Below are 15,821 nucleotides of genomic sequence, written 5' to 3'. Positions count from 1 at the left end.
GCCTCGGAGTACACTCTCATGCCCGTCTAGTCAGAGAGTAGGTCTGACACGGTCTGATGCAACGGGGCGATGGGCGATAAGCCTCGAGCCCATCGAAGATATCTTCAAGCCGTCTTTCTCCTTGGGCCCCGCGAAGGGACATACGATGGGACCCGCCGCATTAATTGTGCCCACGCCTCCTTGCCAGGTGGCGGCAGGGGCTGGCGTAATCAGTACAGCAGGTGTGGGGGAGAGTGGTTTGATGTGACCGTCCACGCTCCCCATTAAATGCAGCATCAGGCCTCCCACCGATCGACACCTCATCGTGGAGTCCTTGCGGGGTCTACTGGCAAGGGGCTTCTCGGATCCTCGGGGAACTCTGGGTACTCAGGGACCAACTGTTCTTGGCCCCGAGCACCCCTTCCCGGGCCTGGCCCTTCTCGGGTCCTCGAGGAACTCGGGGTACTCGGGGACCAACTGTTCTTAGCCCCGAGCACCCCCTCCCGGTCCTGGCTCTTCTTGGGTCCTCGGGGAACTCGGGGTACTTAGGGACCAACTATTCTTAGCCCTGAGCACCCCCTCCCGGTCCTGGCTCTTCTCGGGTCCTCGGGGAACTCTGGGTACTCGGGGACCAACTGTTTTTGTCCCCGAGCACCACCTCCCGGACCTGGATCTTCTCGGGTCCTCGAGGAGATGGTCCCCGAGGGAGGGTGCCATGTGGCACTGCGCTGTCCTGGCCTCGGGACTCGGGAACCCCTAGTTCCCATATCACCGACAAACCCCGTTCGCGAGCTATATGCTTTAATTACTGTCACATTGATAACAATGCTGGGTTGATGGTGTTGTTTGGTTGAGTAGTGAGGACGAGGCGAGATGTGGGCGGTTTTATGGGTGTTTCTCCTGCCCCAATGTGGAGTTCCCCAGGGTAGGTCAGGAGAGGAACCCGAATACCGTAGACCGCTTGCGTCGCTTAAGCACCGATCGTTGTTGCAATTGGCTCTAGCACTTACCGTACTTACCAAATGTTTATGTAATAGTAAGATAAGCCGAATACCTCCGTAGTTATAATCATTTGAGCTTGCACATCGACAGTGTGAGCGGGTGAGCTTGTAAGAGACACTTGAGGTTGCTCCGAGAGTGAATCTAAGTGGGCTCCGCACCAAGTGATACCTGATTTAAATGGTTAGGACTTATTGGGAAAAGTTAGCACGAGTACCCCTTGGATGGACCTGTGTGGTCACTCAAGCCGTATGGTCCCCGAGTCTTATGGGTAAAGTTGTACCCCTTTCAGGGTATAAAAATATTTTAAAATACCGTACTCTCGGTCATGAGCATGCTTTTGTCCATTTACAGCAGTCATAGAGTTTTGAGTTTGGTTTAAGTTGGTTGATGGGTTAAGATGGTTCTTTACAAATGTTATTACTATGGTTCCTTGTACATATATGTTCAGTTGATGGTTATAGATTAGATAGCTGTGTTGGTTAAGTCTAGATGCTCACACATGTTTCTATCAAATTTTGCTTTCATATATAAATTTACTTAACCATGTGGCTGTATTCTTGCTAACATCCCAATTCATAATCCTTGGAGTCAGGTTATCTATAAGTACCCAATATGGATTAAGTCTTGCGAGTACCTTCGTACTCACATTGTTCTTTCAGGTGCTACCGGTCAGGAGGAGCTGGTCTTTGGCTATTTCACGCCCATCGAGAGTGATGACGGGCATGAGTAGGCAACTACTCGATAGTCGTGCTTTTGTGATGGAGCCTAAGGGCATATGTCTCCATCCTCCTTTTGTTGTTATAGTTTTAGCTTCCGTTATATAGTTCTCTTTTTTCTAGGAGTTGATTAGTTTCAGTCCCCTCCTAATTCTCTTTTACTGCAAATTGTAAGAAATTGTGGATGCTTAAGAACTTGTAATATAATTAAATTACTCGCTCTTTGTTAAGCTTTGTTGTGATGCGATATGTTGGAAAGGCATGTGTTCTGATCTTAGACAAAATATGTGCCGAGACTACCGGAGCAGTATTTTGATTAATCATTGAAGTCATAATTAAGTAAATGATCAATTTAATGATTAATTAGAATACTATTTGGATGATTCCTCATAATTTGGCAAGGCGCGGATCGAATGTTATACATTGTGATAGGGTGCATCCAGATGTGCGTGATTACTTCAGGTGTGAGCTGGATAGGGTAAGAGATAAGAGTCCGAGGAGAGGCTTCAGAGACAAGAGTCAGTAAGAGTTCAGATAGATTTGACAAGCGATAATGAGGAGACAGGAGAGAAATGGAGTGAGTGATAAAGTTTGTAATGAATTTTATTGTTGTTATATTTCTTTTTTTGACTTATGACCATATGTTCTATAACAGGAGAGGGTGTCCCATCTCCAACTGGCTGGAATATAAATGATGTGACTGCCATTCAAAGTGCAAGGTCCACATCACGATGACTTTACTCATTCCAAGCTCTATGAAATGATGAAGACCGCGATTAGTGGAGAGTTGGTGAGGTGGAATGCCACAAGGTTTGGCTCAAACTATCTATTTCTTGAAAGCTTTCTACGCCGAAAGGATAGGTTCATGCAATAGATGGCATCTAGTGAGCTGCAACAATCTCGCTACATTGTTTTTGACATTGGAAGATATGCACATGGTTGCCTATCCAGCTTACCATGGTGGGACAACCTTAAAATGGTTGTCGATTCCGTTCAGCCGTTATATGCCTTACTCCGATTTATTGATCAAGACAAGGTGTCAACATTGAGTGAGGTGCTCCTGAGATATACCATTGTCAAGCAGGAGTACGATTCGTTATATCACAATGGCATGGATACCTTTGAAAAGTACATAGCAATTGTCGATCACAGAATGTACGATCTAACGAATGGGACCTACGTAATACTGGTGATACATTCTTACCACTTGCATTCTTATTGTACTAATTCTTATGGTACTAATGTTTTGATCATCAACTTGCAGTGGCCGCATTGAATCACCACACACACTACGTATATGGCATGGGTCCAAACTTGTTCGAAGATCTCGGGAGGCATTCGAGAAGATGATCGATGTTGGTACTACCGTGAAAGTACTTAATGCGGTTGAAATATATCGAAGAAAGTCTCGATCATTCGCTGGTCTGCTCACTTCACGGATGGCATGTGATGCCTGGACTCCACCTGGTACGAATTGCGTTGACATATCTAACCGTTACATCACTTTATCTACTTTTCTAAATGTTAGATCACTTTACCTACTTGCAGTGCAATGGTGGTCTATGTTTGGTTCATCTACACCTATACTAATGATGCTTGCCAGACGTCTAGTGTCTCAGTGTCCTTTATCTAGTGGGTGTGAGAGGAACTGGAGTATATTTGTATTTATCCATATGAAAGTTCGCAACTGGTTAAGCTATAAGAAGCTCCATAAGTTTATATATGTAAACTACAACATGAGAATATAGAATGATTTAGATGTAGACATCAGGTCGACTGTTGATGATGATCTATTTCAGCGGCTTATGTAGCTCATATTGAATGAGGAGAATAATCTGCTCCGGGACTGAATGGAGAGCGGTAGATTAAATGCTGCCCTAGAGCTTGATGAGGAGGACACAAACAATGACATACCCTTGCCAACTCATCTAGTTACAGACACAGTGAACCCAACTGATTTGCAACGACAGACTGAGGAACGTACACTAGCACAGTGGACTGCTAAAGTGGTAGGTGACACACACGGTAAAGAGGAAGAAGCAAATTGTGCATCTAAAGAAGAGCAAGAAGATTAAAGGTATGGGGAAAAGACAAGTGACAAGCGATGAGAGCACATATAGTTCCTCAAAGAACCTAACTTACCAAGAGTCTAATGACAACAACTCAAAGACAGATAGCGATGACGACCAGAGAGGCAATGCTCCTCCACACCTATTCTCCTCCGTTGCTCCCGTGCAATTTACTGGTGACAACCAATTTTCACATGCCACACAAGACCATGACCATGGTACCTCATACTCATAAAGGCTTGTCATACAGGGTGGTCATGATGAACCACAAGATAGTGGACGCTATTCCAACAACTATGACATGGAGAGTAGTTCTGAATCGTATCCGTACCACTATTCTGTCCCCGATGTTCAGTCAGAACCTCCTATTCAGTGGATCTATGAGTGGAAAGGTTCTAGTTTTATACCATATTGCAATGGCAATAATCAACCACTTTTGCATGAACGGGGCAAACTTGGGTAGAGTTTAAGATAAAATTGCTATTTACATGATGGATAATGGTCATGTCCACCGAAAAGTACAATGCGGTCGAATTTAATCGCTCCCTGTTAGAAGCTATTGATACTGAAGGTAATGATAATTTACATATCACGGTATTGTACAAATTTTTTCCATCTCATAGGTTGCATGTGGCGTGGATACTATACAAATTACATTTTAAGCATTGATCATCACTTTGTTAAGTATTGATGGATGACATATGATTATGTTTGTAGCTTTTGTGTGGACAATTGGACATATTTATTAATTTAAGGTGCTATTTATGTAATGTATGCATATATTTGATGAAACAATCATATGGTCATGCTCCTATGCTATTAGTATCTATTTATTTCTTTGAAAATATCTAGAATATAGTAAAGGTCATGCTAAATTTTTTTCTAATTAAACAAAACATTACAAATCTCATACCATATTTTCCTATTTTTTCTAAACTTTTGTGATTTTCCTTCAACTTTGTTGAAATTCGAGCAATACAGTCGGTTACCGTTGTAATACGATCGATTTTAGACCAATTCGTTCGAATTTCTGTCAGTTTGGTAATCGTTAAAATCGATCGATAAATTGTTAAATATGATTGATAACCGGTGCAAACTGAACGGTTACCGATTTATCAATTTGGTCCGAACTCTCATTAAATTTGTAAATTTAATCAAATGAATTTATCTGAATTCTTATGAAATTTTACTTGATTTTCACAATAACCATGATTTTCCAGTAACAAACGCTTGCGTGTTTTTGAGTACCAAACGCTTTTGTGAACTTGCCTCCACCCAGAGGTGTCCAAATGGGTGGCCCGGTCCGGTACGGCACGAGCCCAATCAGGCACGATCCGTTTAGGCACGGCCTGGTACAGCCCGTTAGCTAAACAGGCCGTGCCGTGCTGGCCCACGTACCGTGGCTGCGGCCCAGTCACGACCCATTTAAGATCTAGCCGTGCCGTGCCGGCCCGCGGCACGGTAGGTCCAATAATGTTTTTTTGCATGTCGGTCCGTTAACATGTGAAAATCGGAAAAAACATCAAAAAACTACCGAATGTTGGGATGAACTCACGATCTCATACATAGGAAACAACCACTCTACCATCCTGTTAAACATCTCTTTATGTATTAGGGATAAACAAATTATATAAAAACTTACAAAAATAAAAAAACTTAAATAGATCGTGCCATACCGACCCGGCGTGCCGCGGCTCCGACCCAGCATGGCCCGCCTAACCGTGCCATGCCGGCCCGGCCCGTTTACTCTCGTGCTGTGCCGTGACTGGACCGAGCCATTTTTCCTATGACTCAGACTGACCCGTTATTCCTGGCCCAGTTGACCATCTTTGCCTTCATCCCGGTGTCGCGAGCGGGTCAGTGACAGACGCAGTCAATGCTCGGGAAGAAGTGTGGTCGCACAGGTTGTCGGTCAACAAGGGGGCAAAATGGCCATTAGTAAAAAAACTTACAAGATTCACGACTCTAACGTTGACACAACCTGACGAAGGTAATTGTCGGTGACATGAGAACCAGGGGTCCTCGAGTCCCGAGACCAAAACAGCAGAGTGCCACATGGCGCCCTTCTTGGGGGTTATCTCCCCGAGGTCCGAGAAGACCAAGTTCCTGGAGAGGGTGCTCGGGGCCATGAACAGTGGCCCCCCGAGTACCCGAGTTCCCCGATGATCTAAGAGGACCAAGTTCCGGGAGAGGGTGCTCGGGGCTATGAACAGTGATCCCCGAGTACCCAAGTTCCCCGATGACCCGAGAAGACCAAGTACAGGGAAGAGGGTGCTCGGGGCCATGAACAGTGGCCCCCGGGTACCCGAGTTCCCCGATGACAAGAAAAGTCAGTTCCGGGAAAGAGTGCTCGGGGCTGTGAACAGTGACCCCCGGGCACTTGAGTTCCCCGAGGATCCGAGCGGTCAAGTTCCAGGAGAGAGTACTCGGGGCCATGAACAATGGCCCCCCAGAGCACTCGAGTTCCCCGAGGACCCGAGCAGTCAAGTTCCGGGAGAGAGTGCTCGTGACCATGAACATTGGTCCCCGAGCACTCGGTTCTCCGAGGATCAAGAGAGGGCATATCCGGGAGAGAGTGCTCGGGACTGTGAACAGTAGTCCTCGGGCACTCACAGTTCCCCGAGGGTCTGAGAAGTCCTTCGCCAGTGGCCCCCACAGGGGCTCAGCGGTGAGGTGTCAATTGGTAATAGGTCGATGCCGCATTTAAGAGGGCGCGTGGCCTGTTACTTCCAACCACTCCACCCACGCTTGCTGTCAGTCCCTGCCACGGTCTGACGGGGAGGCGTGGGGATATTTAATGCACGGGTCCCATCGTGCGTCATCCGGTGTGCCTCGAGATAACATCGCAGGACTCGAGGCACACCGCCTGCCGCTCTGCTGTGTCAGGCCTGCTCTAACCGGACGGGCACGCGGGGCTGCTCGATGGCTGCCCGGTGGGCCCTCCCCGCAGCGCTCGTCGAAAAGCAGAATGATGACGAACAAGACCGGACGGGGGCGCGTTTTCAACCCTCCCTGTCACCTCGCGCAGCAGCCCATGATGTTTGCTTTTTTATTTATGGCGCCTTGGAACTCACGCCATCCTTTCCGGGCACGCTACCGCCCCGACGGGGATATAAGCGGGGCGGGCTCCTCGGAGAAGGGGAGGAACAGACATCGAGGGGTCTCGGAGAACACACAAGACAGAGAAGACGGAAAACCTAGAGCACATCGGACGAACTCCGATCGACGATGACGGGAGCACGAAGCTCTAGACTTAGACAAATATTCTTGTAACACAGCAGATCCTCAGAGAGACATTCTCAGAGCATTTATAGCATACACACAGGAGTAGGGTATTACGCTCAGGACGGCCCGAACCTGTCTAAAAATCGCCTGAGCATTTACTTCCTCCTGCATCCGATCATTCCACTTCTACCTGCATCTCATTTACTCCCAATTATTTCACCTACGAAGCGGGTTTAGAATCATCCCCCGGCCGAATCTCAAAGGGGTCCCTTCGGATCTCCGCTTGAGAAGTTCACCCTCCGACAGTAACAGAAGTGGCATATACAAGGAATCGACTTTGTGTTTAATGCTTACCATTTTTAATTAAGGATTAATTAAGAACATCTCTAATAATAAAAGATAGTTACTATCTTTTATTTCTCTCAACATATTTCTTAAAAGATTTCATTCCCAATTATTCATATCTCACAATGCTTAAAACTATCTCTTATTTCCTCTTCTTCAAAAACTGTTCTATAAGATTTCTCTTCACGCCAATAAAATTTCCCTTTACGTCAGTTTATCTCTATCTCACTTACTCGTCTTCTCTCTGCATATCATAATAATTAAAATTAGCTGACATCTACCGGTATTAGAGCTGCCATAAGCAAGATCTCATTTCTTAAAGGCATTTGATTTTTTGCCACCTTACTATCTAATAAAGTGGTAAATTTATTACTATACCTACTTATCATTCTTAATAAGAAATTATCACACCAGTAGAATAGAAAATATTAAATATTCCAACTTCTTACAACAATTTATTGCTGCACCAGAGGTGACCACGATGGCACCACCACATCTCAGTAAGACCATGGGCAAGGGCTTTCCTTTGGGGACAAAAATCCCGTCGTGAAGAGATTTTTGTTTCTTTTAGTGTTCTAACGGTTTTCCTTCACAGTTCTCATTACGAAGGGATTTCTAAGATCATTCCTTTCAAGACAAAATTATCTCTCATTTCTCTTCACGATTTTTCTCGAAAAATAGCCGTTGAAGATAAGAGAAAATAAAAAAAAATAAAAAAGAATCAATAAAAAAACGAAATAAAAAGGATATAATTAAAGATGGTATGACAAGACGCCGGAGACGAATCCTCCCCACACCTGGCTTCACTTCAGTGGCGGAATTGCAGAAATACACCGTCGCCCCTCCGGAAGAAAATTCTGTGAGACCCGGTCTCACAGAAAGACCCTCATCTCTGTGTTTCTACAGAAAGTATCATATAATTTTTTTCCCGCCCCTCCAGCCCGAATCAACCTCTTTCCTCTCCTCTTGCCGTCCTTCCCTCTCGTGGCGGTCCAAACACGTGGGACGCCTCGGAAAAGCCTTCTCCGTTTTCCCGGTCCGGTTGCCTTTTAGCCCCACCTCACCGCCGTCGAGCTGGCCCTCTCGGCTGCGCACGCAGGCCACCTTCCGACCGAGGCCACCTAGAAGGAACTCTTCTTGGTTCGTAGTGGTGCTGTGCTCTTCCTCGCGTTACCCTCTGCTGGTGTGGATGCTCCGGCGCGGAGTGGAGATCCATCAGGACTTGGTAAGGAAGCAATGACTTGCTTGGGTGGGATTGTTCCAAGTTTTGTGAGGTTTGTTCCGCAGGAATCAGCGACTCTTCTCTTTACTGAGCAATGGACTGCTCGCTGGGATGGAGTTTGGATACTCCAATGAGTCCAATCCATCCAGTTTGTTGCGGTTTTGTTTGCTGTGTGGTCAGGAGTGCTCGTAGCAGTTTGTTTTCTAGAAATTTTGGGTGTTCAACTGAACCCGCGTTCCCCACGCTGAGCCCCTTCCGAGTACGATTCCGTTGTCGCGGGCACAAATTTATAGGGTGTATTCTAGGAAGATTTTGTGAATTTTGGAATAAAATCGGCGCATTTTATCAGGAGAAAGGGGAACGCCGTGAGGCATCTCCTCCTCAGCTTTTGACTCCTTGTTCCGTCCGTGAACGTGGTTCGGATAGCATGCTGCGGTGTGTGACCGTATGTCACCTACTAGTTCTAGGGGAAGTTGGCAAGATTGCGATTTTCATCGTTGGTATGCGATTTATGAGCGTTAGAATCCCTCTCGAAATTCCTTGCCATATCAGATCCGCTTGGTTTATCTTCTTCTTGGAAACTAGCATAAATCATGCTATTAACTCAATGGATAGGAAAACGACACCTGTCTTCCTTTGTCTTTCTCTCTGTCCTTTTGCTTTTGGTTTTGTTCTCTTGTTCTAAGCAGGTGCTTGCAATCCGAATCCTACTCCCATGAAGGTTGAGAGAGACTTTGGGTACCCACTACTGCCAATTTTTTTGGGGAGTCGGACTAGATACATTGATGACCAGCTAATAAGGTGGACTGTTCAAATGAAAGTTGATCATTTGTTTCGGCAATAAGACGTTCATATGTATACGTCGTAGGTCTAAGTTGTTTTTCTGTACCATGTTGTTACCGTGCTTTTTTATGATTGCTTTGTTGTCTAAGTCCCAGCCAGTGGTGTAGCACTGTAGCCGGCTGGTTTTGTTGTTGTTAAACTCTCTTCTACTCTAATGAATGGCAGAGCTCCTGCTGCGCTTAAAAAAAAAAGATATTTATTTGTAGACAACAAATGTGTTTTCTTAGATTCTACCTATTTATATAGGAATATCATGATTTTTTTTTTGCGAAACTAAACTTGCAGATTTGATTTCTTTTTCCCTTTTTAGCACGTGTGTTCTTTTCCATGTCATACCAGCATGAGAAATGAGTAGACCTGGCCCCTTCTGAGATAAATATCTGGTGTGTCAACAAAACAAAATCCAATAAGGAGAACTTGTCGATTCTGTACAACATTTTATGATGTCCACAAACCCTGTCTAGATGCTCTTCCTGTGCTTAAGCCTTCAGCGCAATTCCTTGATCATCTTATCGACAATGTACTCGGTGTCTGTTGTCAGCTATATCACACATGAGATACTTCACTGCCTCCCAGAACAACCTCACTGCCTCCCAAGCTCGTTTTCAAAATCCTGTTCTTGCACTGCACAACTTCATATTGCTCTGAAGCTGTCTCAATATCCAATGCTTGCAGTACAGGACTAACTGTAACATACCACTGGTAAAAAAAACAGAGAATACCTAGGAGGAACTAGGTATCTTTTCATCTATGAAGAAGAAAGGCACGCGAATCTGAGTCGAGTAGGATTCGAGCCTGAGTGGTTGGGGTGTACGCCCACACCTCTCACCAGCTAAGCTAGACTTAGTTCCTTGCATACCAGTAATAATATCAGGGATTATCCCATGTGGTACTCCCACAGATGCTAGAATACTTACATGGACACAGTAACTTAAATACTAGTAGTAACAGCACGGCTCATGGAATAGCACATGGGATAGTGGTACTCCGTAGATGCTAGAATACTTACCCTGATGTAGGGCACAGCATTAGTACAATACAACATAATACAGATGTGGCAATATATCATTTTCCTAAACTTCTATTATAATGGCATGGATATGTATACGAAAAAGATTAAAAAAACACAAAACGAGCCACATACACTTTCCTAACTTCTCTCGGTACCAATCTGTTGCATGCTATATTGATTACAATGATTTATGTCACATGCCGGTGATATAGGAGGTTGCAGTTTTTATTCTATAGCATTACATAATGTGTACAGTAGTCATGTTAGCTATGCTATAACAAACTGTTTATGGCATGGTGTTTCTAAGCACACCACTTTGGAGAGAATTAATTTGAAATCAGATATATCTTCCTTGATGCATTATCTATTTATCTGACACGGTTGTGACATGTTTAGATTGGGTGTTACACCCATCTTGCATTTTTCTATATATGGCAAAAGTCTGAGTTCCCTTTTCTTGCCATTTGAACAACTGTTCTTTGCATGATTCTAGATAGCTTAGATTAAAGTTTAAATTGTTGTACAATCTTGGAGACCAACTAGTATTAATTAACCTATTAAATGACTGTATATGCATTTACTCTTTATGCATCCTTCTCTGTATTTTACCAATTCCAAACCATGGTATGAATCACGAGATATACCCCCTATGTCGAATCCAATTTTTCCTAGTTGCATATACCTTTTTTAATATTATCAAAAAAAAATAGATTTTGTGCAATGCTGGGCAGTGGGCAATAGTTTATGCTTATTCTGTAGTTATTTTGAAATGTTTTGGTGAAACTTAAAGGTTGATTAATTTGTGACTTCTGATGTCTTTGAGTGACAAAAGAATAGGCATCTCAAATATATCATGGTTTGTTCTTGTACCCATGTTGGAGTAACCTTTTACTTAAATAAAAAGTTGCCCATACTACCCACGTTTTATTTGATTTCATTCCTTCTCTAGCAATGACTGAATAATACTGTTCCAAGATAACAGTCATAAACAGAAGATGCCACTCCAAGTAGCAGTTTACCAGTGATTCAGTGAACAATTCTGTCAAGTTGAAGTGGTGGTTATTTTATAGACAGATGAGATCACTTAAAGCATTTTTATTTCTGAAAGTGTAATCTGTCCGAGCTCTCAAATTGTTTCCATTGCACACTAGTTTGAAACAGGAATAGTCTTTTTATGGATGATTGTTTGCCTTTCTAACCATCCCATCCTGGGGATCGCCCACACCTCAAACATCAAGTATCAAATGTGGTCCCACTTGATAATTTTCTGTAGTAAATGACATTTAATTTCAATTGTTGAAAGGAAAGTTAATTGCTTTAGTTTCTAACTTAGGGCTTAGACTACTTATTTGCTCCTTTTTTCTATGATCTACTGGTATCTTCATTTTCTTTTTTTTGCGAATAAGTATATTCTTTTTCTATAACTTCAATTTATCTTATATTTGCCTGTTTGTCCTATCCAGTTGATTTGACCATCACGCTGAACATTTTGTGGTAAAGAGGGCAAGGTCAGATCCCTGGCGTCGGAAAGTGTATCATCTCTTTGGGTTCCAGCATATACCTCCTTCCCACAAGGTTGCACTAGAAAATATGTCAACACATGCCTCTAACCGGTTGAACAGAAATCCAGACAATTCTGAAATACCGTACTATAATGGCAATTTAATGCATGTTGTGGGCAATGGAACTTACTATATGCAACAAAATCATGATGATATGCACTACGTGTCCTCTGATGATGGGTCCCAGACCAGTAATTCTAGGGCTCAAGGGTTTCAAGCACAGTACTGCACCCTAGACTCGTCCTCAGCCAATTGTGTTTATCCTGCACATAGCTCTACTTCTCAGAGCATAAGTGGGAGCCCTCTGTCTCAGCAAGAGAGTCACTTTGATCATGCATACGGTTCCTCTCCAAGTGCGTCGTGCATTACTCAGGTTCCCAGTTTGACACTCAGGGATATAGAAAATGTGATGTTTGGACCTGATTCTGACACAGTTAGCCCTGACAGCTCCTTACTACCTGGTACTGCTTTGTATGAAAACAACTGGAGAGAACTTCTGGGAATTAATACTGGGGATTTGAAGCAGGTACTTATAGCGTGTGGTAAGGCTGTTGACGAGAATGCTTACTATATGGATGCACTGATGTCTGAGTTAAGGCAGATGGTTTCCATCTCCGGTGAACCAATGCAGCGTCTAGGAGCCTATATGTTGGAAGGCCTCATTGCGAGGCTTTCTTTCACTGGACATGCCCTATATAAATCTCTTAAGTGTAAAGAGCCTGTGGCTACAAGTTCTGAGCTCATGTCCTATATGCATCTTCTTTACGACATCTGTCCATTCTTCAAGTTTGGTTACATGTCTGCCAATGGTGCAATAGCTGAGGCTGTTAAGGGTGAAAACTTTATTCACATCATCGATTTCCAAATCGCTCAGGGGACTCAGTGGATAACTATTATACAGGTCCTTGCTGCAAGGCCTGGGAGACAACCATACCTAAGAATTACTGGTATTGATGACTCAAATTCTGTTCATGCCCGAGGTGGTGGACTGGATATAGTTGGACAGAGGTTGCACAACATCGCCCAGTCATGTGGTCTGTCCTTTGAGTTCAATGCTGTCCCAGCAGCTAGTCATGAGGTTATGTTTGAACATCTTTGTATAAGACCTGGAGAAGCTATCGCTGTGAATTTTGCTTACCAGCTGCATCACACTCCTGATGAGAGTGTGGGCGTAGAAAACCATCGTGATAGGATCCTGAGGATGGTCAAGAGCCTCTCTCCTAGGGTGGTAACTCTTGTAGAGCAGGAGGCGAATACAAACACAGCACCTTTCTTTCTTAGATACTTGGAGACTCTTGATTATTACACAGCCATGTTTGAGGCAATAGATGTTGCTCTCCCCAGGGATGACAAGAAGCGCATTAGCGCAGAGCAGCACTGTGTTGCAAGAGATATCGTCAATTTAATTGCATGTGAAGGTGCAGAAAGAGTAGAGAGGCATGAGCCTTTTGGAAAATGGAGGGCAAGACTTGCAATGTCTGGGTTTCGACAATACCCATTAAGTCCAGTGGTGAACAGTACCATCAAAACACTGCTCGATAGTTACCACAGCTATTACAGGCCCGAGGAGAGAGATGGTGTCCTTTATCTTGGCTGGAAGAACAGAAAACTGGTTGTATCTTCTGCCTGGTTCTGACATTTCTGATTTCGGAAGAAGCTTGTTTAGGTATGTTGCTGGCACCTCACAGAGCGATAGTTACTTTTGCCTAATTTATGCGTGTCTATTGGAACCTTTTAGTTTTCAAGCTTGGAAATGCAAGGTTTTTAGGTGATAGCATAGTCCTCTATTTAGGCGAGGAAACCAATTAGTGATGACCGTTTCAGTGATTTCTAGTTTCCAAACTTAGAATTGCCTCAAGTTTTTGGGTGGCAATATAGTTCCGTAGTTAGGCGAGGAAAAAAAGTGAAAAGTTCCATTAAGCTTTTTCCTATGAAGATTACACTTGAGACTTGTAGCCCACTGTGAATGGTCTGTTACCTCAAGTCCCTGGACAAATACTATGGGATAGCACTGATTTTGCAATCTCCTGAGCTTATGAGTTATGAGCAATGGAATATTATGTTAGGGTTAATGCATTCTGTAATGTGTTGCTGAATGATTAAATTACGTCTATTGCAAAAATAAGTTATTTTGACTTGAACGCGAACTTATGCCATTAATTGAAAATAGATATATTTACTTCACTAGCACTGCTACTCAGTTTGTTCAGATTTTGTTTCCTTCAGGTTCTTTCGTGGCTTTATGTTGAGCACATGAATCCAAGGTGGAACCTAAATTTCATCTTGAGGACTCATAATCCAAAACAAGCTGGTTGCTTCCTTGCTGCTTCTTGTTGGTCAGCTTTCAAACTCTCCTATGCTCACCACCACTTCAGACTATGGTTATCGCTGAAATAGTCGCCATGACAAAGTTCCATCCTTATAGGTGCTGCAAACAGTTGTTTTGCCACCTTTTAATGGTTCTAATATTACATGCTTCTAGAATCTGGTATCAGTAACTGAATCTGGATTACCGAAAGGGTTTATGCTGCTCTTAGATTGACTTTGTACACTGCGTTATCTGTCTGTGTCCGAAGGTTATGACGGTCCTTGGTAATAGGCACAAGGAGTGCAATTAGATTCTGCATGTACAATCTGCTGGTGTATTGTACTTCTCTACAATCTGGGTGATTTACTTTGGTGATCACAGTTCTGTTCTGCCCTAAATTCGTGATAGCAGGTTTGATTAAGGTTTGCTGTGCACTGGCACGGCACAAGATGTCAAACCAAGATGGTAGGAGCAATATGTGAAGTGTGAATGCCTTGTGATGGTTAATCAGATGGCAGCACACCTGATGCATGACTCACTGAACCACTCTGCACCAAACAAGCATGGTGGCTTCCATCACTGGCTCACATCGGACTGCTGATGTTGCCACAGGAAGGTTTTAGGACTCCAGACCCTGTGTTACCTGTACTGGCTCCTGAAAGGAGATTCAGAGAATTCAGAGTGCAGCACCGTTCTATTTATAGCTCAATGAGTATACATGGTGATCCGACAATTGTGGCAATCGTTGCCAATTACAATTGAGGCCATGACCAGCGCTAGACACGGCCAGTAACCAACACTGATATACATGCAACTATGACTATTAGTGAACATTGTGAATGTTGGAGTGCTCAACAACAAACACTGATTACATTGTGAACGTTGGAGTGCTCAACAGCAAACACCATGGTGTCAATTCAAATAAGCAGCAGCTTCTTTAACAGCCCCTTCAATCACAACGTACTAGATTGAGATTGCTTTGAGCTGCTGATAATAGTTTTGCTGTCACCAGCTTGGTGAGTATATTTGCCACCTGATCCTTGACTAGAGATGAATCTTATCTCCAGTGCTTGAAAAGCAACCCTCTCTGAAACAAAATAGTAATCCGCTTCAATATGTTTAGTTGTAGCATGAAACATTAGATTTGCTGCTAAGTAGGTTGCACCTAAGAGGGAGCTGAGCCGAGTTGGTTCCTTGGGCTCCCTCTCAAGCCAGCGAACTGGGTTCGATCCCCAGCGTTGGCACCGGGAGGCCTCTGGTACCCAATTCTCCAAGTAATGACCGAGCTAGCCCAAGTGATTTCAGCAGTGGCATTAGCCATTGCTTTATACTCAAGCCTCTGTGCTTGAATGTGAGATAGTTGCTTGCTTCATGAACTCCAAGATATGAGATTTGAGCCAAAGAATAGTGCAAAACCACTTGTTGATCTTTTGTCATTTGGGCATTCAGCCCAATCAGAGTTAGAGAAGGCACTGATCAATTTTGAGGATGACTTGTTAATTGCTAGGCCATGCTGTGCTGTGTAGTTGAGATACCTC

At 43.8% G+C, this 15,821-nt stretch overlaps 1 protein-coding gene across 1 annotated transcript; it reads left to right on the top strand.

Moving 5' to 3' along the window:
- Window positions 1-8,281: 8,281 nt before the first annotated feature.
- Window positions 8,282-14,672, top strand: LOC133916739 (scarecrow-like protein 21). The gene is made up of 3 exons (XM_062360552.1): window positions 8,282-8,561; window positions 11,877-13,641; window positions 14,202-14,672. Exon 2 carries the CDS (start codon window positions 12,004-12,006, stop codon window positions 13,609-13,611), a length of 1,608 nt encoding a protein of 535 aa, XP_062216536.1. The 5' UTR covers window positions 8,282-8,561; window positions 11,877-12,003; the 3' UTR covers window positions 13,612-13,641; window positions 14,202-14,672.
- The last annotated feature ends 1,149 nt before the right edge of the window (window positions 14,673-15,821 follow it).

The sequence above is a fragment of the Phragmites australis genome, chromosome 4 (assembly GCF_958298935.1).
Source record: "Phragmites australis chromosome 4, lpPhrAust1.1, whole genome shotgun sequence".
NCBI classification, from domain to species: Eukaryota; Viridiplantae; Streptophyta; class Magnoliopsida; order Poales; family Poaceae; genus Phragmites; species Phragmites australis.
This window is presented reverse-complemented; position numbering and strand designations above follow the sequence as displayed.